The following is a 27,517-nucleotide window of genomic DNA, read 5'->3' on the forward strand; positions in this document are numbered from 1 at the left end:
CCTGGAGAGGGCTGCGTGGTCTCACCTGGGCACTCCCCTCCACATCCAGGACCAGGAGAAGGCTCTGGACAAGTACGAGCATGTGGTGCGGGGGCTGCAGAAGCGAGGGCAGCAGGTGGTGCCCCTCAAGTACCGCCGGGAGATGCCCCTCAAGCCCATCCCAGTGGAGGCGCTCTGTGACTTCGAGGGTGACCAGGTGAGCCCCTGCCCAGGTGTTCCAGGTGCCCCAGGCAGACTGGGCCCAGATTGGCCTCTTCTCCACTCACTGAAAGGTCTAAGGGATGACAGGGAGGAGACAGGACCTCAGATGTTTTCAGGAGCCTGTGTTCATCTCCATCATTGGGGTCACTCTCTGCCAGCGCCCCGTCCCCCGCATGGTCCCACCTGCTGCCCTGGCCTTCTGTCCCACCAGCTTAGAGGCGCCAGTTATTCCAGCAGATGTCTCAGGGAAGGTTCTCATTGGCCCACTCTTGAGTCATGTGTGCAGCCTGAACCAATCACTGCGAGTGCCATTCTATCATTGGCCAGACCTGAGTCACACGTTCACCCTGAGCAGTCAGAGGATGAAGGGAGGAGACTCCCTGGGCTGGGCCTGCATGGGCGGAAGCGGGTCCCCAGAGGGAAGTCCAGGTGGGTGTTAGGCTGGCAGAGCCTCTCTTTATGATGAAACATCTTGAGGAGTTTCTGAGAGACAGGCTAAGGCTCCCCAGGTCCCAGAGTTCGGCAGTGATGGGCTTCCGGCCACCAGCTGTGATAGGTCTCTCCATGTGTCCTGACTGGCCTGTTCCCCACCAGGGCCTGATCTCTCGGGGCTACAGCTACACCCTGCAGAGGAACAATGGGGAGAGCTGGGACCTCACCGACAGTGCGGGGAACAAGCTGACCGCCCCGGCCGTCTGCTTCATGATCCCGCCCACTGACCCCGAGGCCCTGGCTCTGGCTGAAAGGTATGGGGTAAAGGAGGAGGAGCTGGTGTGGTGTGTGGCCGCACCCCCTTGGCTCCCAGGCCCCATTCACAGCCCTGGGCACCACAGCTGAGCCTCAGGGTGCCACTTATGTCCTACACGTGCACCCCCTTTGGAGGCTCAGGTGGGACAGCAGCAGATCCCATTGGCCTGGCCAACTTGTGTGTGAGTGTCTGGCTCTGGGCACATTGCAGGGAGGGGCCTTTCTGCAGGTGCCCCTGGGCCTGGGCATGCGTAACTCCCTCCACCTGCACGTCAACCCATCGCTTTGTTGACTCAGACCTTTTGGCTTGAAGACCCCAGCCCCGGGGGCCACGTCTTCTGTGAAGCCATCCCTGATTGCCCCCTCCCCTTGTCCTCCACTCTGGCTCCAGGACAAAAGGCTGCCGCCTCTTGGCTCCCAAGCACCTTCTCCCACCTCGTGTGCTGCTCTCATGAGGCTGCTCTGTGTCTGTGTGTCCATCCCACCGGGCAGAAGTTCCTTGAGATGTGGTATACTTTCAGGGTCTTATTCCATACCTGGTGCAAAGCAGGCACCAAAGAAATCTGTGTTGAATGAGCAATTCAGGAACTCCTTCATTTATTCGTTCAGCAGATATGCATTGAACATCTGCTATGCATTGCTCCCTCGGAGGAAGCATCGTGGTGGGGAAAAGTTATGAGCAAACAAGACCATTGTAGGTCATAAGACTTGCTACAAAGGAAAAAGAGAGGAAGAAAGGAGAGGCGGAAGGGGCCCACTGAACCTGGGAGCAGAGAGAAACCGGTGTTTCAGCAGATCCTCTGTGTGCATGTGTTGTGTTGACTTTTCAAAGCATTTTGAGGAGCTGCCTGACTCCTCAGGGCTGCCTGTTGAGCCAGAGCCCAGGGTCCCGCTAATGTGGGTGGTGGGGGCATGGACTGCCTCAGGGTCTCCAGCCCATTTTTTGCTGTCACAGCCTGGGCAGCCAGTACCAGAGCCTGCGGCAGAAGGCAGCTGGGAGCAGAAAGGCGCTCCAGGAGCGGCATGAGGTGCTGAAGGCAGAGAGCTCTGGAGGTGGGTACCAGGGCCACTGCCTGAGGCTCTGGGGGGACAGGGAAGGGGCCCGGATCCAGGGTCTGTGCAGCAGACAGAACAGCACGGTAGGTGGGGGGGGACACGCTGAGCTGACCCCTAAACACCCCCAGGGCCCCCACGTTCCCCTGACTCTGACCTCCTCCAGCAGATGCCTCGGACCTGCAGGGCCGCCAGCTGCTGGCCGGCTTGGACAAGGTGGCCAGCGACCTGGACCGGCAGGAGAAGGCCATCACGGCCATCCTGCGGCCGCCGCTGGAGCAGGGCCGGGCTGTGCAGGACAGCGCCGAGCGGGCCAAGGACCTCAAGGTACCCAGGGCTGGGGGCACAGGCTGGCCCCGTGGGCTTCCCAGGGGCCCTGCCCACGGTCTCATGCCCGTGGGGGCTCTGGGTGCTCCACGGGTCTACTTGCCATGTGTAACGGGAAGCCGTGAGTCGCAGGGAGAGGTGCTGTTCCTAGGCTGAGAACTGAAGAGGTACCAGAGGCCTGGTACCCCCAGACATGTCTCCAGGAGAAAGGGCTCTTGATAAGGTCTTGATAAGCTCTTGAAAGGGCTCTGATGACGGCAGCACTGCAGCCCAAGCAGGTCAGCACCCAGCTGGGAGAGAGGCGGGGCGCCCGGTGGCTCAGGGACTCTGGGCCGACAGAGCCGGCCCCCTTGCCCTGACTGCAGACCTCAGTTTCTTCAGTAAAATGGGCTGGCTGCCCACTCAGGGGGCCTCGGGAGGATGGAGCACAGGAACTCCTTCACACACACACACACACACACACACACACACACCCCCCCCCCCTCCTACACACATACACACACACCCTCCTACACACACACACACACACACACAGAGACAGAGTTTCTGGGGTCCTTGGCCCCCTCCGTTGTGGGTACAACCTTCCCCGGTCAACAGAGGAGGCTTGGAACTCAGAGCAGCGCCGTGGCCCTTGATGGGGCTCGTGCCAGGGCTGGGAGGGGCTGAGCCAAGGCCTGGTACGGGGGTGGGGGCGTGGCTGCAAACTCCTAAGCCGCATGGAGTCCTACGCATCTCGTCAGGGTTCCCCCCAAAGATGAGTAGCACCATCCCCTTGGAGTAGTGGGAACTGGAAGTGCTTGGTGTCACCTGTTGGTTTTCATCAGTCCTGAGTCCCCGTCGGGTGCATCAGAACCCCCAGGGATGCTCATTCTAGACCCCGACTCCTAGGCCAGTGCCCCAGATGCCCAGGCAGCCCCCACCCCAGGGAGGGTGTCCCGGGGGAGAGGGGCCGCTGGTTGCGGCCAACACGAGGGCTCTGGTCCCCACAGAACATCACCAACGAGCTGCTGCGGATCGAGCCCGAGAAGGCGCGCAGCACGGCCGAGGGCGAGGCGTTCGTGCGGGCCCTCCCGGACAGCGGCAGCACCGCCCTGCTGAGGACGCGGGTGGAGGACACCCAGCGCAGATATGAGCGCCTGGTGCAGCTGCTGGAAGCCGCCCAGGAGAAGTGGGTGCAGGCGGGCAGCAGGGAGGCCAGGCAGGGTGGTCAGGGGCCGGGCCACCCTCCACCCCTCAGCTAACTCCTGACTCGTGTCCTCAGGCTCGACATCGCCAACCGCCTGGAGAAGAGCCTGCAGCAGGGCCGGGAGATGCTGGCCATGTATGAGACCCAGCTGGCCCAGGAGGACACGGTGCCCGAGAGTGGCCAGGCCCTGGACAGCAGGAGGCAGGAGCTGGCGGTGAGTGTGCAGACTCCGGGCCCCGGGAGCCCCTTGCTGAGCTGGGCGTGGGCTCTAAGGGCCCCCGTTTGCCCTCCACCTCTGGACAATCGAGGGACCCAAGGCCCAGGACAGCAGGTCTCTCCAGGTTTGGAATCCCAGCCACACAAGGGGTTTGTGCGGCCTGCGGAAATCAGGTGCTGGTATCTTCAAATCAGGTATCAGCGTAGCCACCCCCTCTCCCTGTTTCTCTGAAGGAGCAGACCTGGCCACCTGTGCTCAGACGCCCGCCGGGCAGGTCAGCCGAGCAGAGGCAGCTCTGCCCCTCGCCCGGCACCTGCCATCTTCATGGTGCCACTGGGCCACTCTAAGCGCCAGTCTGTGAGCCCGTGGGAGGCCCCTCATTCATGAACCACCTCACAGACCCCTTGCCTTGTAGCGACAGCCTCACTGGGAGTCCAGGAAGCATGCTCGGAGGGCAGCGCCTCCGCCAGGGGCCCTTCCTGTCCGTGCGCGGCGTCACCGGCCCGCGCTGTGCGCCACAGGGTTTTAGAAGCTGTTTTTCCCGGGTGGTGTTCATTGTCACGGGACGGAAATTGTAGAAGTGACCTCAGGTTTGAGGACCAACTCAGAGGCAAAGCCCTGGTCACTGACCGGGCCGGGCCTACCACCCCTTCTAAGCGGGCGGCCCCAAGCACTCTGGGCCCTGGAGCCCTTGGCCACGGTGCCCGCCACCTGCCTCTCCACCCCGCAGGCCATGGCCTCCGAGCTGCAGGCCCGGAAGGCCCTCCTCGGCGAGGTGCAGCGGAACCTGCAGGCCGCCAAGCAGTGCTCGGGCTCGCTGGCCAGCCGCTTCCAGGAGCACTGCCCGGACCTGGAGCGCCAGGAGGCCGAGGTGCACAAGCTGTGCCAGCGCTTCGACGGCCTCTGCCAGCAGGCGGAGCTCAGGTCAGGGGCCACGGGGCGGGGCTGGGGGTGGGGAGGGTGGTCTCGGAGGCCTCGGCTGAGCTAGTCTGCCTGAGGCACCCAGGGGGGATTTCTGTGGACAGCGCTGAAGGCTGTTTGTTTTCCAAATAATTGCCGCTTTGGGGAAAAAGCAATACACATACAAAATTAAAAAACCCAAAGGGGTTGTAATGACCAAACCGTTCCCCCGAAGATCAGCCCTGCTGTGAGTTTCTCGTGAGTCCTTCCAGAGCCACTCTGTGTGAGCCAGGGTTGGTAGGAAATGTAGGAACACCCATCGTGTATTTTCCTGGCCTGAACAGTCAGGAAGTGCTCCCTCCTCCTCTTGTGTTTTCTGAAAAAGGGTCTGTGAAGACTGGGTATTACTTCCTTAAATGCGTGGTAGAATTCACCCTGGAAGCCATCTGGGCCTGCAATTTTTTTTTTTTTTTGGTAAGAAGGTTTTTAACTACAAATGCAACCTCTTTTATTAGATATTGGACGATCTGGGTCATCTGATGCTTGAGCAGCTTCACAAGTTTGTGTCTTTCAAGGACACTGTACACCTCGTCAAGCTGTTGAGTTTTTGGCATGAGATGGTTCATAATATTCTCTTATCCTTGAACGTCTGCGAGATCTGAGGGAATGTCCTCACTTTCATTCCTGACATCGTATCTTCTTTTGTCGTGTTTGTTTATTCTGTTTTCTCCCCCGATGATTCTGTCTGGGGTTGATCACTTCACTGACTGTTTCAATGAAACAGCTTTGGTTGCAGTGATCTTTCCGTTTTCCTGTTTCCTGATTCACTGAATTCTGCTCATCATTATTTCCTACTATAGCTGCTTACATTAGGTTCAGTTGGCTCTTCTTTTTCTTCCTGAAGTTAGAAGCTTGGACTGTTGATCTGAGAGTCTGCTTTGTTTTTTTTTTCTCCCTCATCTAAGCACTTAAGTACATCTTGCTAAGTACTGCATTCGCTTTGTCCCACAAACGATGTTTTTATTTTCAGTGACTTCAAAAGATCTCCACACCTCCCTTGTGATTTCTCCTTGGATCTGGGAGTTATTTAGGTCCTGGGATTCACAGTGGGCATCACCTCAGGTCCGCACACTCGGGCCTGCCTGCCTTTAATGGAGGCTGTGCAGTATTCCCACCCAATACTCCATAATTTACCTGACTACTCCCCTTCCTAGTAAACGTTGCGCTGACTCCCAGTTCAGTTCCCTTTGGTAACCTCTAGAAAGGGACAGCAGGCAGCTCTCGGTGCAACCCGAGCGCTCAAAGGCCTGGCTGGCTTTGCCCCGCAGGGTCCAGAGCCTGCAGAGCGCCCGGGCTGAGCACGACGCCTTCTGCAGCGGCCGTGACCGCCTGCTTCAGTTCCTGTCCCACATCCCCAGCTACGAGCCCCAGGAGACGGACGGCCTCGGCCAAGTGGAGACCAAGCTGAACAACCAGAAGGTGAGCAGGCTGGGGGTCCGCAAGCCCCTTTGTGGATGGGCGCCTGGTCACGGTCCTGGACCAGTGGGTTCCCAGCACCCACGTCTCTGAGCTTGAGGACAGGGCCCCCCTCACCAGTCCCTCCCCGGTCCCCTGCACAAGGCCTGGCCTGGAGCAGACCCCCCCTCCCCCCCACAACCCCGCGCAGGTCTGCTAAATAAGCGGATCACTGCAGGGTCACCAGTGAGCCCTCGTGGGGGGAAACCCATTTCCATAGCCCAGAGCCCTGGCTCCCCAGAAGACAGCAGGGCCTTGGGATGAAGGACGAGGAACGGAAAAGCCAACAGCCTGGGCTCAGATCCTGCTCCCACCCCCGGAGCCACGCACCCGCAGTCCAGGCACTGCACCGCTGGACCTCCTAAACTGGAAGTGAGGACGGTGCTCGTCTCAAAGAATGTGGGGAGAGTCAGGGAGATAATCTCAGAAACACACGTGCTTAGCCTTAGCACCGTGCCTGACACCTCCATGCACTCAGTAAACACTGCCTTCCTGGCAAGGTTCGTTAGCTTGGCCCTTCTTCACAGGCCCTTAAAACCACCTTTTGGAACCAACAAACGTAAACAAGGAAGCTGCTCGTTATACCCTATGCTACAGAAGAATTCCAGACTCTAAGGAATTCAGCTACTCTATCTAGGTTTAGGATTTTTTTTTTTTCCAAGTTTTTATTTTTAAAGTCTCTGTTGTTGTACAGAACCTACTAGATGAAATAGCAAGAAGGGAAGAGGAAGTGCAGAAAGTCCACACGCACTCCCAGCAGTACCAGCAGGCTGTCAAGGTGAGATGCAACACCCCAGCAGCAGGGCCTCTTCCCCACCATCCCCACCCCCAACCCCTGGGCTGGCCCTGGGGGTGTCCTCAGGCACTGCTGGTGGCTGTGCAAACCGGCACCACCCTTTGGGAAACAAGATGGTACCAGGCATCAAATATCAGAAGGGTTTTCTACTGTTTAAAGCAGTAACTGGGGGGAATTTATCATAAAGGAAAAGATGTGAAAAAATGATAATGTGGGATTAACAAAATCAGTATGAAATAAAAAATTATTTACAATAGCCAAAGAGACAAACTAGAAGTAATCTAAATGTCCAGCATTAGCAGTGGAGACAGCTAGGAAGTTATCATCCAGCTACTTGATGGATGTTTAAGTCATCAAATTGACCCACAGAAGGATTAGGGCGGCATGAAAAAAAGCTTACGGTACAGAGTGAGATGAAGACAGCAGGAAGCCACTTTCTCTGGGCCAGGGGCGGCCTGGAGGGAGGGAGTGCGCTTTGGGGACAAAGGGGTTTGTGGGCCCGTTTTCTTTTGTCTCGTGGGTCATCCAGGGATGTGGTTGTGTGCCGTTGATGGAGCGACAGTTCTCCAAACCTCCTGGCAGTCAGAGCAAGGTGTGGCTGAGCGGAAGACCTCCACGGTCAGCCAGAAGGGGCACAGGAACACTTTGGTCTCACCTGCTCTGGTCTGCCCTTTGCCTCGTGTCTCTTACCCAGGACTACGAGTTGGAAGCAGAGAAACTCAGGTCCCTCCTTGACTTGGAGAATGGAAGGAGCAGCCACGTGAGCAAGCGGGCCAGGCTCCAGTCCCCTGCCACCAAAGTGAGGGAAGAGGTGAGCTCCGCGGGCCCAGCCTCCTGGGGCTCCATTCCTCCAGGGAGCATGGCATGCAGGCCTCAGAAGGGCATGCACAGTGGTAAACGGGGCTGGGGGCCCTCCTGGGTGCCAATAGTCTCAGTGGGAGAAGACGATGAACTTACTCTGGGCCAGCAACAGTGCCACACCTGGAAAGACAGCCTGCTGGGAGTCGTGGCTGGGGCAGTTCCCCTTGCTCCACGCCGAGTGGATCCGCACACAGAGGGCTGACGTTAACCTGTTCCTTCCGAACACGAGCGCCTTAAGGCTCAGAGACGGACCTGCTCAAGGTCCCTGGGGGTTCAGGCTTCTGACTCTAAATCCAGTTTTCTCTCTCACAGTTGAGACTAGCAGAACTCCAGGTAGGAAGTGGCAACTCTCTTTGGCATCTCTCCCCCAATGCCAGGTTTTACTCAAACACCTTATTCAGCTTGTTGATTCCTGTCTGTCTGCTCTCCTGTAGGAAGCAGCTCTTGCTGCCAAGTTTACGGAGGTTAATGCCATCAACAGACAGAGACTGCAGAACCTGGAGTTTGCACTGACCCTCCTGAGACAGGTAATGGGTCTTAGGAAGGCATCCTACTGAAAACTATCCCAACAGCTAAGACACTAGGCTCGCTCTGCCTCAGAGAAACAGAGGTGGCCGGGGGGCGTGTGCCCTCGCTGGCAGGGCAGGGCAGTGGGTGGGTGACTGAGCCAGGGTCTGTCCACACGATGGAAAACAATCGAACTGTCGCACGACAAGGTGGTCTTCTCTGGCTGCTGCAGATTCTCTCATAAGCACAATCAACAGGGTACATGCAGATTGGGGACCACCATTAGCGTGGAAAAGATAAATACACATTGCACACAAAAATATATGTGTGACAAAGGTGACTGTATCCTGTAGGATGCTGAGCTGCCTTGGTGGCTCAGACGGTAAAGAATCCGCCTGCAATGAGGGAGACCTGGGTTCGATCCCTGGGTTGGGAAGATCCCCTGGAGGAGGGCATGGCTACCCACTCCAGTTTTCTTGCCTGGAGAATCCCCATGGACAGAGGAACCTGGGGGGCTGCAGTCCATGGGGTCGCAAAGAGTCGGACACAACTGAGCGACTAAGCACAGCACAGCACATCCTATAGGAACAGGACCAGAAGGGACAGGTGGCCTTCACGTCATACCCTTCTGTGGCTTTAAGATGTTTCCCCAGATGTGTTTAAACTAGTGTTTTTAATTTCAAAAGGAAGCCTAGGGCTCTACCGGCCCGACACTGAGCGGGGGGTGGGGGTGGGGATGTCCCTTGAGGACCACAAGACAAGCATTGTGAGCCTTGGAGGGTGGGGAGACGGGGACCAACTGCACGGAGTCCAGCCCTAACCCTGCATGGTCTCCCCCTTCCCAGCAGCTGGAGGCAGGCGCAAGCCAGGAGGCCCTGCCCGGGAGCAAGCCAGGCCCTGGAGCAGAGGAGACGTGGAAGATTCAGAAGGAGCTGGATGAGGAGATGGAGCGGCGGCAGCAGCTGGAGCACGAGGTCCGGAGCGCCCAGGAGGAGATCCGGGCCCTGCGGAGCCAGAGCCCGCAGGAGGCGGTGGTGACCAGGGAGGTGCTCAGGAAGGTGCCGGACCCAGCACTGGAGGAGAGCTTCCAGCAGGCGCAGCAGACCCTGGCCGAGGAGCAGCACAAGAACCGGCTGCTGCAGGGGGAGGTGGAGGCGCTGCGGCTGCGGCTGCGTGCCCTGGAGGAGGCGGCCCGGGCCGGGGGCCAGGAGTACGTAGTCAAGGAGGTACTGCGCATTGAGCCGGATCGGGCCCAGGCTGACGAGGTCCTGAGGCTGCGGGGGGAGCTGGAGGCGCTGCGGCGGCAGAAGGGCGCCCGCGAGGCGGAGGCGCTTCTCCTGCAGCAGCGCGTGGCCGCCCTGGCCGAGGAGAAGCGGCGGGCGCGGGAGGTGGTCACAGAGAAGGAGGTGGTCAAGGTGCACAATGACCCCCAGCTGGAGGCCGAGTTCCGGCAGCTGCAGGAGGACCAGCAGCGGGAGCAGGGGCTCCGGGAGAAGCAGGAGGAGGAGCTGGGCTTCCTGCATGACAAGCTCAAGAGGCTGGAGAAGGAACGGGCCATGGCCGAGGGCAAGATCACAGTCAAGGAGGTGCTCAAGGTGGAGAAGGACGTGGCGGCCGAGCGGGAGGTGGGCGCCCTCCAGCGCCGGTATGAGGATGAGGCCGCCAGGGCCCGTGCCAGCCAGAGGGAGAAGACCGAGCTGCTCCGGAAGATCTGGGCCCTGGAGGAGGAGAACGCTAAGGTGGTTGTGCAAGAGAAGGTGCGCGAGATTGTCCGGCCTGACCCCAAGGCTGAGAGTGAGGTGGCCAACCTCCGCCTGGAGCTGGTAGAGCAGGAGCGCAAGTACCGGGGGGCCGAGGAGCAGCTCAAGAGCTACCAGAGCGAGCTGGAGGCACTTCGGAGGCGAGGCCCCCAGGTAGAGGTCAAGGAGGTGACCAAGGAGGTCATCAAGTACACGACGGACCCTGAGACGGAGAAGGAGCTCCAGAGGCTCAGGGAGGAGATCGTGGACAAGACCCGCCTCATCGAGAGGTGTGACCTGGAGATCTACCAGCTGAAGCAGGAGATCCAGTCCCTCAAAGAGGCCAAGCCCCAGGTGCAGACCAAGGAGGTGGTCCAGGAGATCTTGCAGTTCCAGGAAGACCCCCAGACCAAAGAGGAAGTGGCGGCTCTGAGGGCCCGGCTGGCTGAGGAGCACAAGAAGCAGGTAGACCTGGAACGGGAATGCGTGTCACAGGAGGAGAAGATCCAGGAGAAGGAGGAGGAGCTGGCCCGCGGGAAGGAGGTGGTGGTGCAGCAGGAGGTGGTCAGGTACGAGGAGGAGCCGGGCCTCCGGGCGGAAGTGAGCGCCTTCACCGAGAGCATCGATGCGGAACTGCGGCAGATCGACGGCCTCCGCGGCGAGCTGCGGCGGCTGCAGCGCCGGCGAGCCGAGCTGGAGCACCAGCTGGAGGAGCTGGAGCGCGAGCGGCAGGCGCGCCGCGAGGCTGAGCTGGAGGTGCAGCACCTCAAGCAACAGCTGGCCCAGCTGGAGGCGCAGGAGGGCGAGGCCCACGAGAAGGTGACCCTCACACAGAAGGTGGTGCTGCAGCAGGACCCCCAGCAGGCCCGGGAGCATGCCCTCCTGGCCCTGCAGCTGGAGGAAGAGCGGCACCGCCGGCAGGGCCTGGAGCACGAGCTCGAGACCCTAAAGCAGCAGCTGGAGCACCTGGAGAAGATGCAGGTCAAGGAGAAGGTGGTCTTCTCCGAGAGCGTCCAGGTGGAGAAAGGCGACACCGAGCAGGAGATTCAGAGGCTCAGGGGCAGTCTGGAGGCCGAGAGCCGAGGCAAGAGGGAGCTGGACGCCGAAGTGAGCCGGCTGGAGGCCAAGCTGTCGGAGCTGGAGTTCTGCAACTCCAAGTCATCCAAGGAGCTGGACTTCCTGAGGGAGGAGAACCACAAGCTGCAGCTGGAGCGGCAGAGCCTGCAGCTCGAGGCCCGCAGGCTGCAGTCGGAGATCGAGATGGCCGCGGCCGAGGCGCAGAGCCTAAGAAGCCTGCCCACAACGACTGGAGCCGACCCCGGGGCGCAGCTCGACTCACGCCTGCGGTCCCTGGAGCGGGAGCTGGACGACCTCAGGAGGCTCTCCAGGGACAAAGACCAGGAGATCGAAGAGCTGCAGCGTCGCCTGGGGTCCGTGGCCGTCAAGCGGGAGCAGAGGGAGAACCACCTGCGGCGCTCCATTGTGGTCATCGACCCTGACTCGGGCCGTGAGCTGTCCCCCGAGGAGGCCCACCGCGCCGGCCTCATCGACTGGAACATGTTTGTCAAGCTCAGGAGCCAGGAGTGCGACTGGGAGGAGATCTCCGTCAAGGGCCCCGGAGGCGAGTCCTCCGTGATCCATGACAGGAAGTCCGGCAGGAAGTTCTCCATTGAAGAGGCCCTGCAGAGCGGGCGGCTGACCCCCGCGCAGTACGACCGCTACGTCAACAAGAGCATGTCTATCCAGGAGCTGGCCGTCCTGGTGTCAGGGCAGAAGTAGGCCCGCCCCCGCTCTCGGGGAAGCCGCCGCTGGCTCGCCCCTGCTCGGAACCCTCCCCCGGGTCGTCTCTCCCTGGCCCCCCGCACAGCTCCAGTCCACTCAGAGCCCCGTGTGCCGCCACCCCAGCTGCTGGGCCCAAGCACAGGCGGGACTGGCCCCCGCTGAGCTATGTCCCTCAGCCTGGAAAGCAACCCACTTGTCCCCGGATCGTTCTCGCCTGCAGTGCCCGTCTTCCTCCCCGCCTCTCCTACACTCCTCTATCAACACACTCCCCCGGGTCACCTGGAAGCACTGACGTCTACCACTAAAGCACAAGACAGGCAGCAGCCCCATGGGCCAGCCTGCTCCGCACCGCACTGGCCTCCACACCCCAGCCGGGGAAACTCAAGGCAGGGAGGGCTCCATTCAGCAAAGCCCCGGCCCCTGGGGGCCGCCACCTGCATTCACAGCCCTCCGGATTCCAGCTCAGCTGACTCGCCATCGAGGCCTCCTGGGGAAACCGATCTCGGCGCTACGCCAAAGGAGGCGCAAAGAAACCAGAACAGCGTCTGACCCTGGTGCTTGGGTGAAGCCTAACTGTCGAGCCAGACTGTCCCAAGAGAACGCACCGTCAGAGAACGTGTCGTGGTTCTGTAACTGAAGTGCCTTCCTAGTGGACTGTCGCTGTCGGCCTTGGATTCGGTGCCTGGTCTTGCTTATTCTTTCACTGCCACTTAAGACTCCACAGTTGATTTTTTATCAAATGAAATTTGGGTTCTCTGTATCTCACGTATTATGTAAGAAAATGGGAAGTAAGAGGGAACTCTATTTATAGCGTGAAAATAAACACCTGCTGGCTTGATTCTAATTTCATGGAAAGTGTGTTTCTTCCTCTCTTTCGAGTGAGGCTGATTCCCCAGGGCCTGCTTGGCTTTCAGCCAGAATGAATGTTCCCCAACTACCAGCTCCTAAGGGAGAGAGAATTACTTGCAAATATGGTAAAAAAGAAACGCGAAAGAAACGATGTTCTGGAAACCTTGAAACAATTTATTGTGTTGCTTTATACAAGATTAACAATTTCCACACCACCCCCAACACCAACATAGTCGCTGCACAAAAGCCACAGCCCTTTCACACCCAAGAATCGCCAGCAAGGGGAGCCCGCAGCACGGTGGCCGGGACGCCTCCGCCTGCAGCCCTCCTTGCCGTGGCTCAAGTCACTCACTCTTCCGTTACCACAAATAAAGCATCAACAAGGAAAAGAAACCTCATCAACTCCCCATCAAAGAAACGTTTCCCTGAGGCAAGAGGCATCACTAGATTCCTAGGAGGAGGGCATCCTGCTCCGGCGAAAGCTGGGTGGTGCCGGGAGGTGGGGGCGCGGTGGGGACGGGCACCTCGTGTCCTCCCGCCGCTCAGCGCTCTTGGACGGACGGCCTCTGCGCCGCTCTGAGCTCAGCAATACCAATCTCTTCTTTGGCTCTTTTGCTACTACCTAAGACTAGTCTGTAAACTGGAAACCCAAGTTGCAAAAAATAGATATAGTAAAGGGACAAGGATTCCACTTGGCCCCATGTGACACACGTGTTGGTTTTTCTGTTAAAAAAAAAAAAGTCAAGCAGAGGCCTGGCCGGCTGGCTGGCCAACCGCAGTCTTGCTCCCTGGGCAGCCGGACAGCCTCTGAGAAATCGCGAGACACCAAGAGTCATATCCTGGGAGTCAGGACCCAAAAGAACTGCCCATGTCTCCACGTAGGCAGGCGCACATTCTGAGGAGGCTATTTACTCTCAACATAAGGGAAATGACTTAGCTGGAACAGTCAGTTCAGACTTCACAGGACAGGCAAGCGCCCGAAAATCCTTGAGAAGCAGCCGCTGGCTGAGTGGGGCGCGGCCTCGTCCACCTCCCAGTGAAGGCAGAGCCTGCTGTCTGGAGAGCGCGGACCTCAAGGCCTGCTTCTGCACAGCACACACTTCCCAGGGGCCTGTTCCCGGAGCTCTGCCTGAGCATGGTTTTACGATAAACTGGAATGTCTACCTGCAGCCTGGAACTCCTCACATCCTCAGCCCTCAAAGAGATGAAGAAGGAATTCGGGGCTCTGCAGCCCACCTGCATGAACTTGGGAGAAACAAAGTGGGGGGCCCTGGCTGAGCTGGGACCTGGGAGGCGGGGCCCAGGTGACCTTCCAGTCAGGATGGCCCAGGTTGTGATGTGCAACCATAGAAAACTCAAATAAGCTGGCTCTGTCTTAAATACAGACATGTCTTTAAAAAGGTCTTCATCTGAGACCCACTCAGAGGGCCGAGTGGACGTGTCCAGTCCTGCTCCACCATAAAGGCACTGGAATTATGTCTTTCTAGGAACAACATGAAGTGCGGAGAACAGTCCGATTCTATCCAATGCGTTTAATGGTAAGGATCAAAACTGAGCCAAAAATAAGTCTTTAAAAATCCTACCATAATTGTTGAATCTACAAAGGTCTTTTCTCTAAAAGAGCTTCATTGTCATGTTCAGTGGAGAGACTGGCCCCCACGATGAGCACACATTGGGTGTTCTGAGTATTTTTCAGAGAACAAGGTACCTCTCCCAGCTGGGGTGTGAGCCCGGAGGATGGACGGACACTCTAACCAACCAGGGAGCCCACTGTGGCCAGAAGGAGCCCCCGACCAGTACGCTGCGCTGAGGTACTCTGGCCAAACGCGAGGAGCTGGGCCACCTCCTCTGCCCCGCCACCAGAGCGCCCAGCACGAGCTGGCATGCTCCTTGGCCTAGCGCTGCCCCTCCAACGATTGTCTGCAACAGAGCCGCAAGGCGCCGAGCACCAGGCTGGCTAGGGCCCCCAGAGAAGCACAGGGCTGCTCCCTGAACTGAAGGCACATCACACGTGCCAAGAGACGCTCCACTTAGCACTCACGCCTTCTCCAGAAGAAAACCAATGGCAGAGCGTAGTTATCATCCAACTTCTGAGACCTCCTTGTGCAGCTTCCAGCCTTTGCCCTGAAAATCACAATTTCCTTGGTACACTGGGCCCTTTCCCATGAAGCTGAGAAGCATCTGAAAAACAGTAAGCAAAAACAGAACACAAGACTCTCAGGACCTCCTTGAAGGCAGCAGTAACCAAACCTCAAGGGGACCACTTCTGAAATAGCAAAAGTCCCCGAACACTGAGTGTTCTGGGGCTCAAAGGAGCCGGACACGCTGGCAGGTTATCTGCGGCATGGGCAGTATGCTGGCGCTGGGAGGGCGGCCGCTGGCTGAGCACCGCCTGTGCCGCAAGGGCTGCTCCTGTTCCCAGCCACAGCTGCCATCCTGGGGCAGAGCCCGGCTCCTCGTGAGGCCTGTCAGATGCAGTGAGCACCTCTCCACTGCACACCTGGGGCCTGAAGGGCAAGCTCACAGGTGCTCATGTTCTGAGCCCACACGGGGAAGAAAGCAAAGCAGACATGAGTCAGAGCTGAGACAGCAGGCTTCTCACCGATGACCACTCAGTGTAATCCTACAACACGACGAGTGTCATAAGAGAGACATTCAAGTGGTCTCTTACAGCCCAGATGCTTTTCAGACAGCCTTTTAACTCCCAGAGGAAAAACAGGAAAGAAATGGTATAAGAAAACACTTTTCCCTTTTTTCCTGAAAATTCCACACATCAGCAGTCACGTTTCCAATAGTACTCCAATTATTTTCTGTTTGAGAGTGTTACCAAAAGCAAACAGGCAGTGCAGTCTTTCAAATGTCACCTGCTTTCGCCTGGATGGCTCAGAGACCACCAGTTTGTGGACCAAGTCCCTGCTTTCTCCATAGGAGCAGGGAGTAACTGCTGGTAAGGCTTAGCCCCGCTTTCTTTCTCTGAAGAAAGCACGGTTCTGTCTGAGAGACCTGCAGTCCACGCCTGCACACAGATGGCCTCTGGCATTCACTGTTAGGCATCAGCCTCAGGACGCCGAGCAGCGCAGCCCCCAGGCCGTGCCTGGAGCAGGTGCGGAGCAGCAGGGAGCAGCCGGCCCTGCACCACGTGCACCGAGAGCCACGGTCCCGGGACGGGGCCAGGCAGACCGCCCACTGGTCACGCGCTGGCTCGGGGCGCATGTGCCCTCTCCTTGCGCTGTGAGCCAGGGCTTGCAGGCTGGCCCCTTCTGCAGCCACTGCTGTGTGCAGGGCAGACGCAGGGAAGGACGCTGCTCAGTCCTGCCGTGCTCCCAAGCCCCCGCATCACCCCGGACTGAAGCGCACGCTGCTCCTCTCCTGGACACACGCTCCGTGAGGGGTCAGGGTCCCGCCTGAAGCCCTGCCACTGTCACCTGCCACTGCGACCGGACTTCCCCTTTCACTCACACTAAGGTCGAGTCCTGTTAGCTGGTCCCACCTGGAAGGGGTGGCAGTGTGAACCGAAAGGCCTGCAGTGCCCCAGCTAGCCCCTGGGAAATCAACACCATCACCCCTCCAGTCTTGGTTACGTTGAAGAGGAAACACTGAGCTGAGGGCAAGGAAGTCCTGAGCCGAGTACTCAGGCCACTGCGCCTCCGTGATCACACAGGGCAAGGCAGGTGTCAGCGTGGGAGAGACTGCATCCCTCGTGCCAAGTACCACAAAGACGCTCGAGCCTCCGATGACGAACCCAGATGACACAGTGATGACAGGGGGAGACGTTGTCCTTGGCAGCAGAGAAGGCCTCTGATGGAGGGGAATGGCCCGCAGTGCACCTGGAAATTACCTGGCAGGCTCTGCGGGAGGTGGGTAGACACGGCAGTGTGCGGGAGAGGCGCGGCACGAGGCGGGCTGGAGTGCACGCCGGCCAGGAGACCTGAGAGGAGACAAGAGGGAGAGGGAACAAAACACACGCTGAGACGGAGGAGCAGCCTGGGCCCGGGTGCAAACCCCAGGGTGGGAGGGCTCAGCACAGTGCCGGGGAGGCTGCCCACACTCACACACCAGACACACACAGGAACCCAGCATGGGAGAGCAGAACCCGCCAGCACAGAGGCCCAGGGGTCCCTCCTGTGCTCCAGTACGAGGGAGAAGGGAGACACTTACTGTGGCCAAGGCCGTGGTGGAACGTCCCGGGGGCAGGGCCGGTGACGATGGCATCCTTGGAGACCCCCGCTTTAGCAGAGGAGTCAGCACTGAAGGAGATCACGTGGAGGGGAAGCTGGGAGATAATCCCCAAGGGGCTCGAGTTCAAGGCCCCAGGGAGCTTGGGACTGCCAGCCTTGTAGGATGAAGACAGCAGGTTCAAGGATGAGGAGCCAGTCAACAGCACAGCCCCACTCGCTCCTTTCTGGGGAAGAAGCACAGAGCGGGGTCAGGAGTCCAGCCCCGTCCGAGCCCACTCACAAACCAAAGCTGGCACCGCACCAGGGGTGGGTTGGGGAGGGTTACATGCATGTCAGCTGCCCCTCCACTGCGGCCCCGAGGAAGGACCATTGCAGAGAACCAGCACAGAAGGGCTCCCTGAGCAGCGTTCACTTTACAAAGCAGGTATTAATTATGCCTCCTTTGTGCAAGAAAGGAATGAGAGAGTATCCTACGTGGATACCCACCAATACAGGGATATAGCAATGGCTGTATACTTCCCTCCATCACACACACACACACACACACACACACAGAGGCATTTACCTTTGGTTTTTACAAAGAAACAGAAAAAACCTAGAAACTAAGGAAGGCAGTTACAAGGGCTGGGGAAGGCAGACAGAGACGAGTGAAGCTTTGCTAAACACACCTTTCTACATGTTTGCTCTTTGCAACCACACAATCTTATATATGGGAAAAACGGAGGGGAAAAGAAGCTCTCATTCCCCAACCTTCATGCAAACCTCCTGTAATCAATCACCTGAGGCGAGCCTCAGTAACCAAGGGCTGGGTCGCGGCACCTTTGTCTCACATGTGGAGTCTCCCCAGACCCAACAGAATCACCTTGAGGACAGTCTTCTGGTCATGACATCCCTATAACTGACACCTGAGGGCAGGACTCGCTTCACATGCTCACGTGGAGAGAGGACAGGCAGGAGGCTGTGCAGGGTGAGTTTCCTGACTCCCTCTGGCCATCCAGATCCACAGCCTCCCTGCACGTGCAGTGCTGCCCAGTCCTGCCCTGTTCATCCTCCCCGGGAGACTTTTCAGGCTTTCCTGGGAGTCTGGCCACCAGAAAAGTAAAGGCCTGAAAACAGGGAGCCCGGTCCTCCTTCCAACTGGCGGGCTCGCTGTTCCTACCTGACCGTGAGCATCAGCTCTCACTCTCAGACCAGGGCGAGGCCAGTGGCCCCGCCCACAAGGCCCACAAGGGCGGCGGGCTGCAGCAGGACACTCACTGGCAGGGAGGTAGACGATGTCACGCTGCTCACCGCGCTGGGCTTCAGGGAGGAGGTCAATAACTTGGCCACACCCTGGGTCCCCCCACTAGAATCTCCATTGGGACCACCGGGAGGGGCCACCAGGGTCAACTTCTGGGGTACAGGTGGCTTCTTCACTGCAGGGCCAGGGACGGGTCGGCTGGTGGACTGTCCTGTGGAGGGAGGCTGCGTCGTGGGGAGCAGGTTCCCAGAAGCAGGGCTCTGAACCGGCGTTCCTCCAGACGAGGGGCTGCCGGACGACACCCCATGTTTGGAGGCAGAGCCCAGGAAGGGACTGGTCTTGTAGGGTGGTCCTGAAGAGCTGGCTGAGTGTGGTTTTGCTGGATGGCTCACGGCAGCAGAGCATGAAGCTGGGGTCTTATGAGAGCTGCTGCTGGAGGCTGGCGTGCCCGAGGAGGCTGGCATGGAAGCATGGAAGCTCTGGCTTTTGGTTGCTGTCTTGACAAGCTGCAGGAGGGATCGGTGACACTGAGGGGAGCCAGGCTTCGGGCCCTGAAGCTTATTGACAAATGGAGCCGGAGGGGTGAAGCTCTTCTGCGGCTGAGTGCCAGCATGAAAGACCTTGACCTGGGGGCCGGGCACAGCGGTGCCCGCCGGGGGCACGTGAGACGTCCGCGGCAAGCCGTGGTGCTTGGCTTTCGGCTGCTGCCCTTCCGGCGGGCCCTTGCCAAGAGCAGCCTGACAGGACAGCTCTTTGTAGCCAGAACTCTCTGTTTTTTTCTCCTGAGAGGACTGCCCCAGAGCCAGAGCCTGTTCAGCCAGAAAATTGAGGGGTGACTGCAGAGAGCTAGACGGTGGAGGGGCAGAAGAAGGGCTGGGCTTTGGAAAGTTCCTTTTTTCTTCTGGACATAGAACACCCGCGAGCTTCTCTGCAGGCACTTTCACAGGTGTGGGCAGTGGGAACTCTGAGCTCCCACCAGCCCTGCTGTGCAATACAGCCAGTTCCTTGGACACTGCCTCCAACGAGGAGGCAGAATTATGGACCAAGTCTCCATCCAACGAGTCCTCCAGGTTGATAGGAGCAGGGTGAGCGAGGCTGCCAGATGCCTGGGACGAGGGCTCCCTGCTTGCGGCCCCCACGCCCAGGCCTCCTCCCAGGTGCTCTGAAGGCAAAGCCAGGGGGCTGCCCGTCTGGCCTGATGAGACGGACACCTTCTTATCTGGCTTAGCAGATGATTCCTAGAGGCAAGCAGAAAAGCTCGTGTTTACAAACATCCAAAGGTGCCAACCCTGGCCCTGCTGAAGGGACTCGAGCGTGAGAAAACATACAGGCAGCAGGCCTTCCAGCGTGATCGCGAAGCCAGGGAGGAAAGGAACAGGAGGCCTGCGTGGATTCGGAAATGCTGCAACCCCACCACCCTCTGGCCACAGCTGGGCGGGCTGGGCTGACCCAGGCATTCTGCCACCCCAACACACACAAGGAAACCGTTGTTTCTGAAAAACTGTACGACTTGAACAACAAGATGTGCTCCGTTCCGGCCCTCAACCCACCTCAGCTCCCAGCCACGGTCAGGATGAAAGGGGACTGCTTTCGCTCTCTCCCTCCTTGGTTACGCCAGCACCTAACTCCCCTCTGGGCTCACAGTCCTGTTACTCCTGCCTCCCCAGCACCTGGTGCAGTGAGTCTTAGGGACATCAGAGGAGATCAACAGACACTTGGGAGTAACTGATCTGCACACTCCTTCCCTTGGGCTGTTCAGGGACGGTGAGGGGCGCTACAGAGCCTCAGGAATTGGCAAAAATTTTGGTGAAACGGCAATTTTACTACATCGAGAGAGCTCTGCAACATCGAAGTCATTTTGCAGTTTTCAGTCTCCAGCCATCGCACTCCCCTCTGCGTCTGTCAGTCAGCTGGACAAAGCCTCCTGCCTGCCCGATGCCAATCCAGGCTCACCTGCACTTGGCTCAGGGGCGCTCTTCTGTAAAAGGTAAGGACAATTCACCAAGAAGACCTCATTTAACTTCACAACAACCCCAGGAACTGGCCAGGTAGGTGATGCTTCCTAGACCTGGGGCTGGAGGGCACTGGTGGCCCAGGTCAGGTCTCTGTCCTGCAGACCCCAGGCCCCTCCTGTGGGCCAGGCCGCCTCCTGGTACAACCTCATCCCGAAGAGCTATCCTCAGACCAGCAAAGCTCCATGAGCTGCCAGGAGCATGGCTGCAGAGAGCTAAGAACAGGTGGCACATGACTGGGCAGGCTGACTCACCTTCACCTTCATTTTGCAAGAGGCCATTACTTTCTTCTTGGCCCTGTGCAAAGGAAGGAACACAGGAAAGATTCAGAGGAGATCCTCAGAGATAAAAATGCCAGTAGTCCTAACAAGTGAAAACACTGAGACACTCACAGAATTGACGTCAGGTGCCCGTGGCCTCGTCTGCTCTCCTTAAACAGAGTCCTGGAACAAAGAGACACGGGGAAGTTCTCACGAGCCCCTGAAAGCAGTCTGCTCCCCGAGCCTCCCCACCTCCCCAGTATGCAGGGACTGTCACCCATTAATGTCAGGGGGCTGCTGAGGGGGCCTTATGTAGCTGCCTGGCCACCCGAAAGCCACAGAGCTAGGATTCCCCCAAAAAAGCGAGGACTCTGCCCCCAGACCTCTCAGAGTGATTCTTCCCCTAAGGGCAGGAGCACTCTCCTTACTACCTGTTCTCATCCCCCTTCAAATGCCCAACTTTTCCCAGAGAAGCTCAACAGAATTTTCTTTATGCCCTTCCCTACGTACCGTCGGGAGTTCAATCTACAGTGAGAAGAGCAATTCCACTTGAAGGGACTCTAAGAGAAGGCCTACTTGACCAAGAACACTCCCTATCTCCACCGGGAGGGTCCTAGGAAGACGCCGAGCAGGAAGCACCAGGTGTGATCTCCCACCTGGACAACTACACTACACTAGCCGAACCCATCTGATGGAACCACTCTATAATTTCAGAGGCTGGTCAAGCTTGCAGCTTCCAGGGGAGGACTGAGACAAGTAAACTGTGGTTCATCCTGGCTCTCAGCACAGGAGCAGCCACCCACCCCCCACCTGGTGGCCCGCAGCTGCAAGTGTTCCTGGAGCAGCTTGCACACAGCTTGGAACCAGTGTGGGAAAAAGGACCTTGTCTCCAAAGACCAGGGACCTGTGCTCTGATGGCCAATCGCTGCTTCTGATCATGGGGGTGGGAGGTGCACACAGGGCAGCAGCCCACTGCTGTCGCACTACTGGCTGAAGCAACTGCCAGGGGACTTAAAGGGCCAGCACCCCCTTTGCTGCCGCTGCTGCTAAGTCGTTTCAGTCGAGTCTGACTCTTTGCGACCCCATAGACGGCAGCCCACCAGGCTCTGCTGTCCCTGGGATTCTCCAGGCAAGAACACTGGAGTGGGTTGCCATTTCCTTCTCCAATGCATGAAAGTGAAAAGTGAAAGTGAAGTCGCTCAGTCGTGTCTGACTCTTAGTGACCCCATGGACTGCAGCCTACCAGGCTCCTCCATCCATGGGCTTTTCCAGGCAAGAGTGCTGGAGTCGGGTGCTACTGCCTTCTCCGAGGACCCCCTTTAACCTCTTCCTTTTTATCATTTCCGCCCCCTTTGGAAGTTAGACGTTAAAGACTAGAGCATTAAAAAAAAAAAAACTACATATGTGGGAGAAATCAGACAGTGACTGCATGTGGCTAGGGAAACGCTTGGAAAAGACGTAAGAATAACACGTTAAGTTCACACCTCAGGCTGATCCTTGACATAGAGACAGCCTATGCTAAAAACAAAACTCAAAACAAGCAAACTCCAGGAAAAGGGGAGAATCTGATTTTCGGAGTTACCACATTATTAGATTCAAATGTCTGCTGTTCAACAGCAACAACAAACACAAGGGACATGAAGAACAGGAAATACGGCCCGTTCAAAGGAAGACACAGATCACAGAAACTGTCTGAGAGAAGTCCAAATGGCAGACACACCAGACAAGATCAACTGTCCTAAAGGTGGACAAAGAACTAAAGGAAGACGTGGAGAAAGAAAATAATGTGAAATAATATCAATAAAGAGATAAGAAACCTGAAAAGAAACCAGAAAGAAATTCTAGAACCGAAAAGGACAATAACAAATGAAAAATTCAGTAGATTCAAAGGCAGATTTGAGCAGGCAGAAAAAAAACAAAGAACCTGAAACAGGACAATGAAGATGATTGAGACTGAGGAGCAGAAAGAAAAGACTGAAGAAAAGTAATCAGAGTCTGAAGGACCCATGGGACCATCAAGCGCGCGCACACCCTCACAACACGGACGTCCCCAGAGGACAGAGAAAGGGGCCCAGAAGAGTGAAGAAATAACGGCTGAAACTTTCCAAATGTGAAAACAGACCACGTAAGCGTAAATATATGAATATAAATATCCAAGAAGTGCAAAGAACTCCACATAAGATGAAATCGAGAGACCCACACCAAATACATGATAATCAAACTCTCAAAAGCCAGAGACAAAGACAGAATATTAAAAGCATCCAGAGACTATTGAATCATCACACACGAGGGATCCTCAATAAAATTATCAGCAGATTTCTCATCAGAAACTTTGGAGGCCAAAAGACGGTGGGCTGATACATTCAAAGTCTAAAGTAAAAACAGTGTCAACCAAGAACCCTGTATCTGACGAAACTGACCCTCAAGAGTGGGGGAGATGTAAATCAACTATACTTCAATCGAAGAGTGGAGGATATCCCCAGATAAGATAAAATTTGAAGCTGTTCATGATCAAAAAACCTATCCTGTAAAAAATTCTCATGGGTCCTGAGGGTGAAATGAAAAGACAGCACCTCAAAGTTACATGCACAAATAAAGATCTCAGAAAGGTGAATATACGAAGACCACTAAAGAAGCCAGTGTCATTATAACAATGGTTTGTAATCGTACTTTTTAAAGTATGATTTAAGAGACTAATACTAATTTAAAAGCTGGTAAATATTATGACGACTTTGGTTGGTAACTCTAAATCCTGTCTTCTACATAATTTAAGAGGCATTTCTAAAACTACTAGTTGATGTTTTGGGGCACACAATGTATAAAAATACTTCTGTGACAGCAGCAGAGCTGTATGGGGGCAGAGTTTTAAGATGTTAATCAACTTACAGAAGTATTAGTAACTACTTTAAAAAATAACAATTCAACACTCTAATCAAAAGACAGAGACTGGCAGAATAAATAAAATACATGATCTGATCTAACTATATGCTATCTGTTGCTGCTGCGGTGCTATGCTCAATCGTGTCCAACTTCGTGCGACCCCATGGACTGTAGCCCACCAGGCTGCCTGGGACGTGGGATTTCCAGGCAAGCTACAAGAGCCAAAGACAAGAACAGACTGGAAATAAAAGGACTGAAAAAGGTACTCCATGCAAAAATAACCAAGAGAGCAGAGGCAGCTATATTAACATCAGACAAAACAGACTTTAACTCGAGAAAGGTTACAAAAGATACAGAAAGCTGTTACATATTAATAAAAGGCTCAATACCGCAGAAGATACAGCGATTGTAAACACTCATGCACCTGAAAAACCTTTCAAACATACGAAACAAAACTGACGGAACGGAAGAGACGAGTAAACAGCTTCACAATAAAAGCTGGAGATTTCAGTACCCCTCACAAGAGAGAATAATCAGAAGATAAACCAACAGAGGACTTCACACAATAAACCAATTAGATGTAACAGAGAGACTCAAGACACTGTACCCAACAACAGAATACACCTTCTCAAGTGCACATGGGACATTTTCTAGGATAGACCATATGTTAGGCCACAAATGAACTCTCGGTAGATTTTAAAAGACAGATACCATACAAAGTATCTTCTCTGATCACATCGGAATGAAGTTAGAAATCAGTAACAAAAGGAAAACTGGAAAACAAAATTGTAAGAAAAAAAAGGCAGATACATTAGACAAAACAACTTTTAACAACATACTTTTAAACGATCAATGGATCAAAGCAGAAATCACAAAGACAATTAGAAAATACTTAAAAAAAAAAATGAAAATGAAAACACAACATACCAAAATCTATAGGACAAAGTGAAAAGTGGTGCTAAGAGAGGAAATTTTTAGGTATAACTGTTTACATTAAGAAACAAGGAAGGTCTTGAATCAACAACCCAATTTTATAAGGAACAGAAAAAAGAAAAACTAAACTTAAAGCCAGCAGAATGAAGGATATATTAATAATAAAGATTAAAGAAGAAATAAGGAAAACAGAGAATAAACAATAAACAATAACAGGCCTATTTAGACTTCCTATTTTTTTCTGATTTAGTCTTGGTAAGTTTTGTGTTTTTAGAAACTTGTCCATTTCATCTATGTTGAAAGACACTATCCACAGAGTAAAAAGGCAACCCAAAGAACAAAGAAATATTGGGAAATTATGTATCTGATAAGGGATTAATATCCAGAATACATAGTGAACTCTTAAAACTTAACACAAAAAAAGCACACCAATTTAAAAATGGGCAAAAGACTTGAATAAACACATCTCCAAAGAGGATATACAAATGTACAGTTAGTACGTGAAAAGATGCTCGATATCACTAATCACTAGCAAAGTGAACTATGGGGCACCACCTCATATCCATCAGGATGATTACTACCAAAAAAAAAAAAAAAAACCAACAACTGTTGGTGGGGATGTGGAGAAACTGGAACCTTGTGCACTGCTGGTGGAAATGTAAAAAGATAACAGCTACCATGAAAAACATTACGGTGGTGCCTCAAAAGTTAAACACATCATCATACGATCCAGCAATTCCAGTTCTGCTGCTAAGTCGCTTCATTCGTGTCCGACTCTGTGCGACCCCATAGACGGCAGCCCACCAGGCTCCCCCACCCCTGGGATTCTCCAGGCAAGAACACTGGAGTGGGTTGCCATTTCCTTCTCCAATGCATGAAAGGGAAAAGTGAAAGTGAAGTCGCTCAGTCGTGTCTGACTCTTAGCGACCCCATGGACTGCAGCCTACCAGGCTCCTCCATCCATGGGATTTTCCAGGCAAGAGTACTGGAGTGGGGTGCCATTGCCTTCTCCAAATTCCAGTTCTAGGTGTACATGAAAAAGAACTGAAAGCAGGGTCTCACAGAGATGTTTGTATGTCCACGTTCGCAGCAGCATTATTCACAATAGCGTAAATGTGGAAGCAACACCAAGTAACATCGATAGATGAATGGATAAACAAATGTATATATACAGGACGTTATATTTCAGCTTTAAAAATGAAGGAAGTTCTGATCCATGCTATAATTGATGAACCTTGAGGACATTATGCTGAGTGGAGTAAGCCAGACACAAAGACAAACACTTTGTATGAGTCCACTGATTCGAGGTACTTAAAGTAGGCAAAGCCACAGAGAGCAGAATGGTGGCCTCCAGGTCTGTGGGGGGGAATGCGGAGTTGGCGCTGCTGTACAAACATGTGAGTGTATCTAACACCACTGAACTGTGCCCTGAAAGATGCTAAAGTTTACATTAGGTATATTTTACCATTCCTCCCCCTCCAAATTTTTTTAAAGAACACTAGTTATAGGAGCCTGGTGGACTGCCTTCAATGGGGTCGCATAGAGTCGGAAACGACTGAAGCAACTTAGCAGCAACAGCAGCAGCAGTTATAGGAAACTTTGTGTATTGCAGATACAATCCACTCATACAAAGCTAAGTAACACAAAGTAGCCTGTTAGAAGAGTCTGGCACTTGGCTCTAAGTAGTAGTCACTCCTGCCAGTTTCAAATAAGAATTCTGTTCAGAAAATTAAAATGTTCCTGACATGCACCTGTCTCTCAACTTCCAGTAGGTGCCATCATGTCACAGCAGAAAAGGGCATACAGCCACAGAACTAAGTGGGATAAAGAATGACAAAGACAAAATCCCACAAATAACTCCCTCTTCCCGGGGAGACAGAGAAGCGCCTAGTTTCTCAGGTGAGATCAGAGTCCAATCCACCAGCCTGTGACTCTGAGGATGGGGCTCTGGTGGCCTGGCACAGAAGAATCACTCACAACATCTCTTTACCACAAGAATAGGCTTCCCTTGTAGCTCAGCTGGTCGAGAATCCACCTGCAGTTTGGGAGACCTGGGTTCGATCCCTGGGTTGGGAAGATTCCCTGGAAAAAGGAAACGCTACCCACTCCAGTATCCTGGCCTGGAGAATTCATTCCATGGTCTGCAAAAATGCTCCACCCTAAGGTCACACTGACTACAGTGGCTGCCCACGGGCCTCACCTGGCCTGCATCCAGCCTTTGGGCCAGAGAGGTTTGACCTCAGCATCCAGAAATGCCTTCACGTAGTCCTCCCAGGACTGGGCCTTGTTCTTCTCCAGGTCAAAGCTCTCCAGTTTTATCTTCACCACTTGACAGAGCAGCTCCCTGCAGAGTAGGCAGAAGTCACAACCTTTAAACCACCCAAACGCTTCTTCAAGGTTTCAATCATGTGCTTTCAGCAGCCCTAATTAAAGAAAAAGATTCTAACCTTCATTAGAAACACAGGAACATGCTCAGACACTGGCCCCACAAACCCTCCACTGAGGCAAGGTCCCAGTTTGGGCACACCTGATTTCATCACTCCACTGGAACTTCTTCCGGGGTCCCATTATCCTCCGGCCCCCTTTCTCTTCATCTTCCTCCTCATCAGAACAGACCCGTTCTCTCTGCTCCTTGTCTTTCTCCTCTTCCAGCATCCTAGAGAGTGGGAAGAATTAGGCGGGACCCTAAGGTCACCACAGACCCGCTTCCTCCTGCCCACCGCCCCCGCCCCCACCCCCCGTGACTTCTCAGAAGAGGTGAGGATGCCGAAGGCAGCAAGGGAACGCACTTACTTGGCGACCTTGGCTTGCGTGTGGGCCTGGCACTCGTCCTGGTACTTGGCCATCTGCTCGGGCATGGCCCTGCCGATGGCTTCCTTAAGTTTCTGGAGCGGCTCCTTCAGACGCCCACCCTGCTAAGAGCAAGACCAGTCATGAGTCTGGTTTACACGTCACTTTTTAGGCTGAGGACACACTCTAAGCATAACCAACTGCACGGAGGCCGTGCAGCAACAGCTGTGGCACCTGTGAGCGTGTGCCACCCTCTCCGCTGGGCCCGAAGCCACAGGGCTCCACTGCAAGGTCACCCACCTGCTCACAGAGGTGCAGTTTTCGCGCGCGCTTGACCAAGGTGTCTTTGCTGCAGGGCAGGAAGGAAGCAAGGTAGGCATACACTCCAGAACGGGTCTGGCTGCTCAGCTCCCGGGTCTGCGCCTCTATGCTGAAGAACAGAGCAGAGTCACCCACCGCAGCACCCCTTGTCTGCAGGAGCCAAGAGTGGGCGAAGCCTTATCTCACCATTCACACAGCATCACAGAGTGGCCAGCACAACAAA

The 27,517-nt window shown here is 55.2% G+C and overlaps 2 protein-coding genes across 9 annotated transcripts in view; one reads left to right on the forward strand and one right to left on the reverse strand.

Annotated features, from left to right (window-relative positions):
• Nucleotides 1–13,271, forward strand: part of PPL (periplakin) — a 48,993-nt gene extending 35,722 nt beyond the window's left edge. Inside the window, exons 11-22 of one of the 4 annotated variants that reach the window (XM_086375933.1) lie at nucleotides 50–196; nucleotides 796–947; nucleotides 1,904–2,001; nucleotides 2,168–2,328; nucleotides 3,318–3,496; nucleotides 3,590–3,728; nucleotides 4,462–4,655; nucleotides 5,960–6,110; nucleotides 6,841–6,924; nucleotides 7,637–7,753; nucleotides 8,238–8,330; nucleotides 9,156–13,271. In XM_086375933.1, the coding sequence (XP_086232059.1) occupies nucleotides 50–196; nucleotides 796–947; nucleotides 1,904–2,001; nucleotides 2,168–2,328; nucleotides 3,318–3,496; nucleotides 3,590–3,728; nucleotides 4,462–4,655; nucleotides 5,960–6,110; nucleotides 6,841–6,924; nucleotides 7,637–7,753; nucleotides 8,238–8,330; nucleotides 9,156–11,828 (4,188 nt within the window). In that variant the 3' untranslated portion in view covers nucleotides 11,829–13,271. The remainder of the gene's footprint in view (nucleotides 1–49; nucleotides 197–795; nucleotides 948–1,903; nucleotides 2,002–2,167; nucleotides 2,329–3,317; nucleotides 3,497–3,589; nucleotides 3,729–4,461; nucleotides 4,656–5,959; nucleotides 6,111–6,840; nucleotides 6,925–7,636; nucleotides 7,754–8,237; nucleotides 8,331–9,155) is intronic. The other 3 variants (XM_086375935.1, XM_086375934.1, XM_086375936.1) reach the window with 3 other exon arrangements.
• UBN1 (ubinuclein 1) overlaps nucleotides 12,834–27,517 on the reverse strand; it is a 33,234-nt gene continuing 18,550 nt past the window's right edge. For 3 of the 5 annotated variants that reach the window (XM_086375937.1, XM_086375942.1, XM_086375939.1), the window contains 10 exons: nucleotides 27,274–27,403; nucleotides 26,977–27,098; nucleotides 26,711–26,839; nucleotides 26,384–26,527; nucleotides 20,503–20,553; nucleotides 20,365–20,407; nucleotides 18,116–19,336; nucleotides 16,839–17,082; nucleotides 16,519–16,608; nucleotides 12,834–14,861 (listed from right to left, as the gene is read on the reverse strand). In XM_086375937.1, the coding sequence (XP_086232063.1) occupies nucleotides 14,812–14,861; nucleotides 16,519–16,608; nucleotides 16,839–17,082; nucleotides 18,116–19,336; nucleotides 20,365–20,407; nucleotides 20,503–20,553; nucleotides 26,384–26,527; nucleotides 26,711–26,839; nucleotides 26,977–27,098; nucleotides 27,274–27,403 (2,224 nt within the window). In that variant the 3' untranslated portion in view covers nucleotides 12,834–14,811. The remainder of the gene's footprint in view (nucleotides 14,862–16,518; nucleotides 16,609–16,838; nucleotides 17,083–18,115; nucleotides 19,337–20,364; nucleotides 20,408–20,502; nucleotides 20,554–26,383; nucleotides 26,528–26,710; nucleotides 26,840–26,976; nucleotides 27,099–27,273; nucleotides 27,404–27,517) is intronic. The other 2 variants (XM_086375938.1, XM_086375941.1) reach the window with 1 other exon arrangement.

Source organism: Bos grunniens, chromosome 25, assembly GCF_055505025.1.
Source record: "Bos grunniens cultivar Pamir isolate PY7600 chromosome 25, Bosgru_T2T1.0, whole genome shotgun sequence".
NCBI classification, from domain to species: Eukaryota; Metazoa; Chordata; class Mammalia; order Artiodactyla; family Bovidae; genus Bos; species Bos grunniens.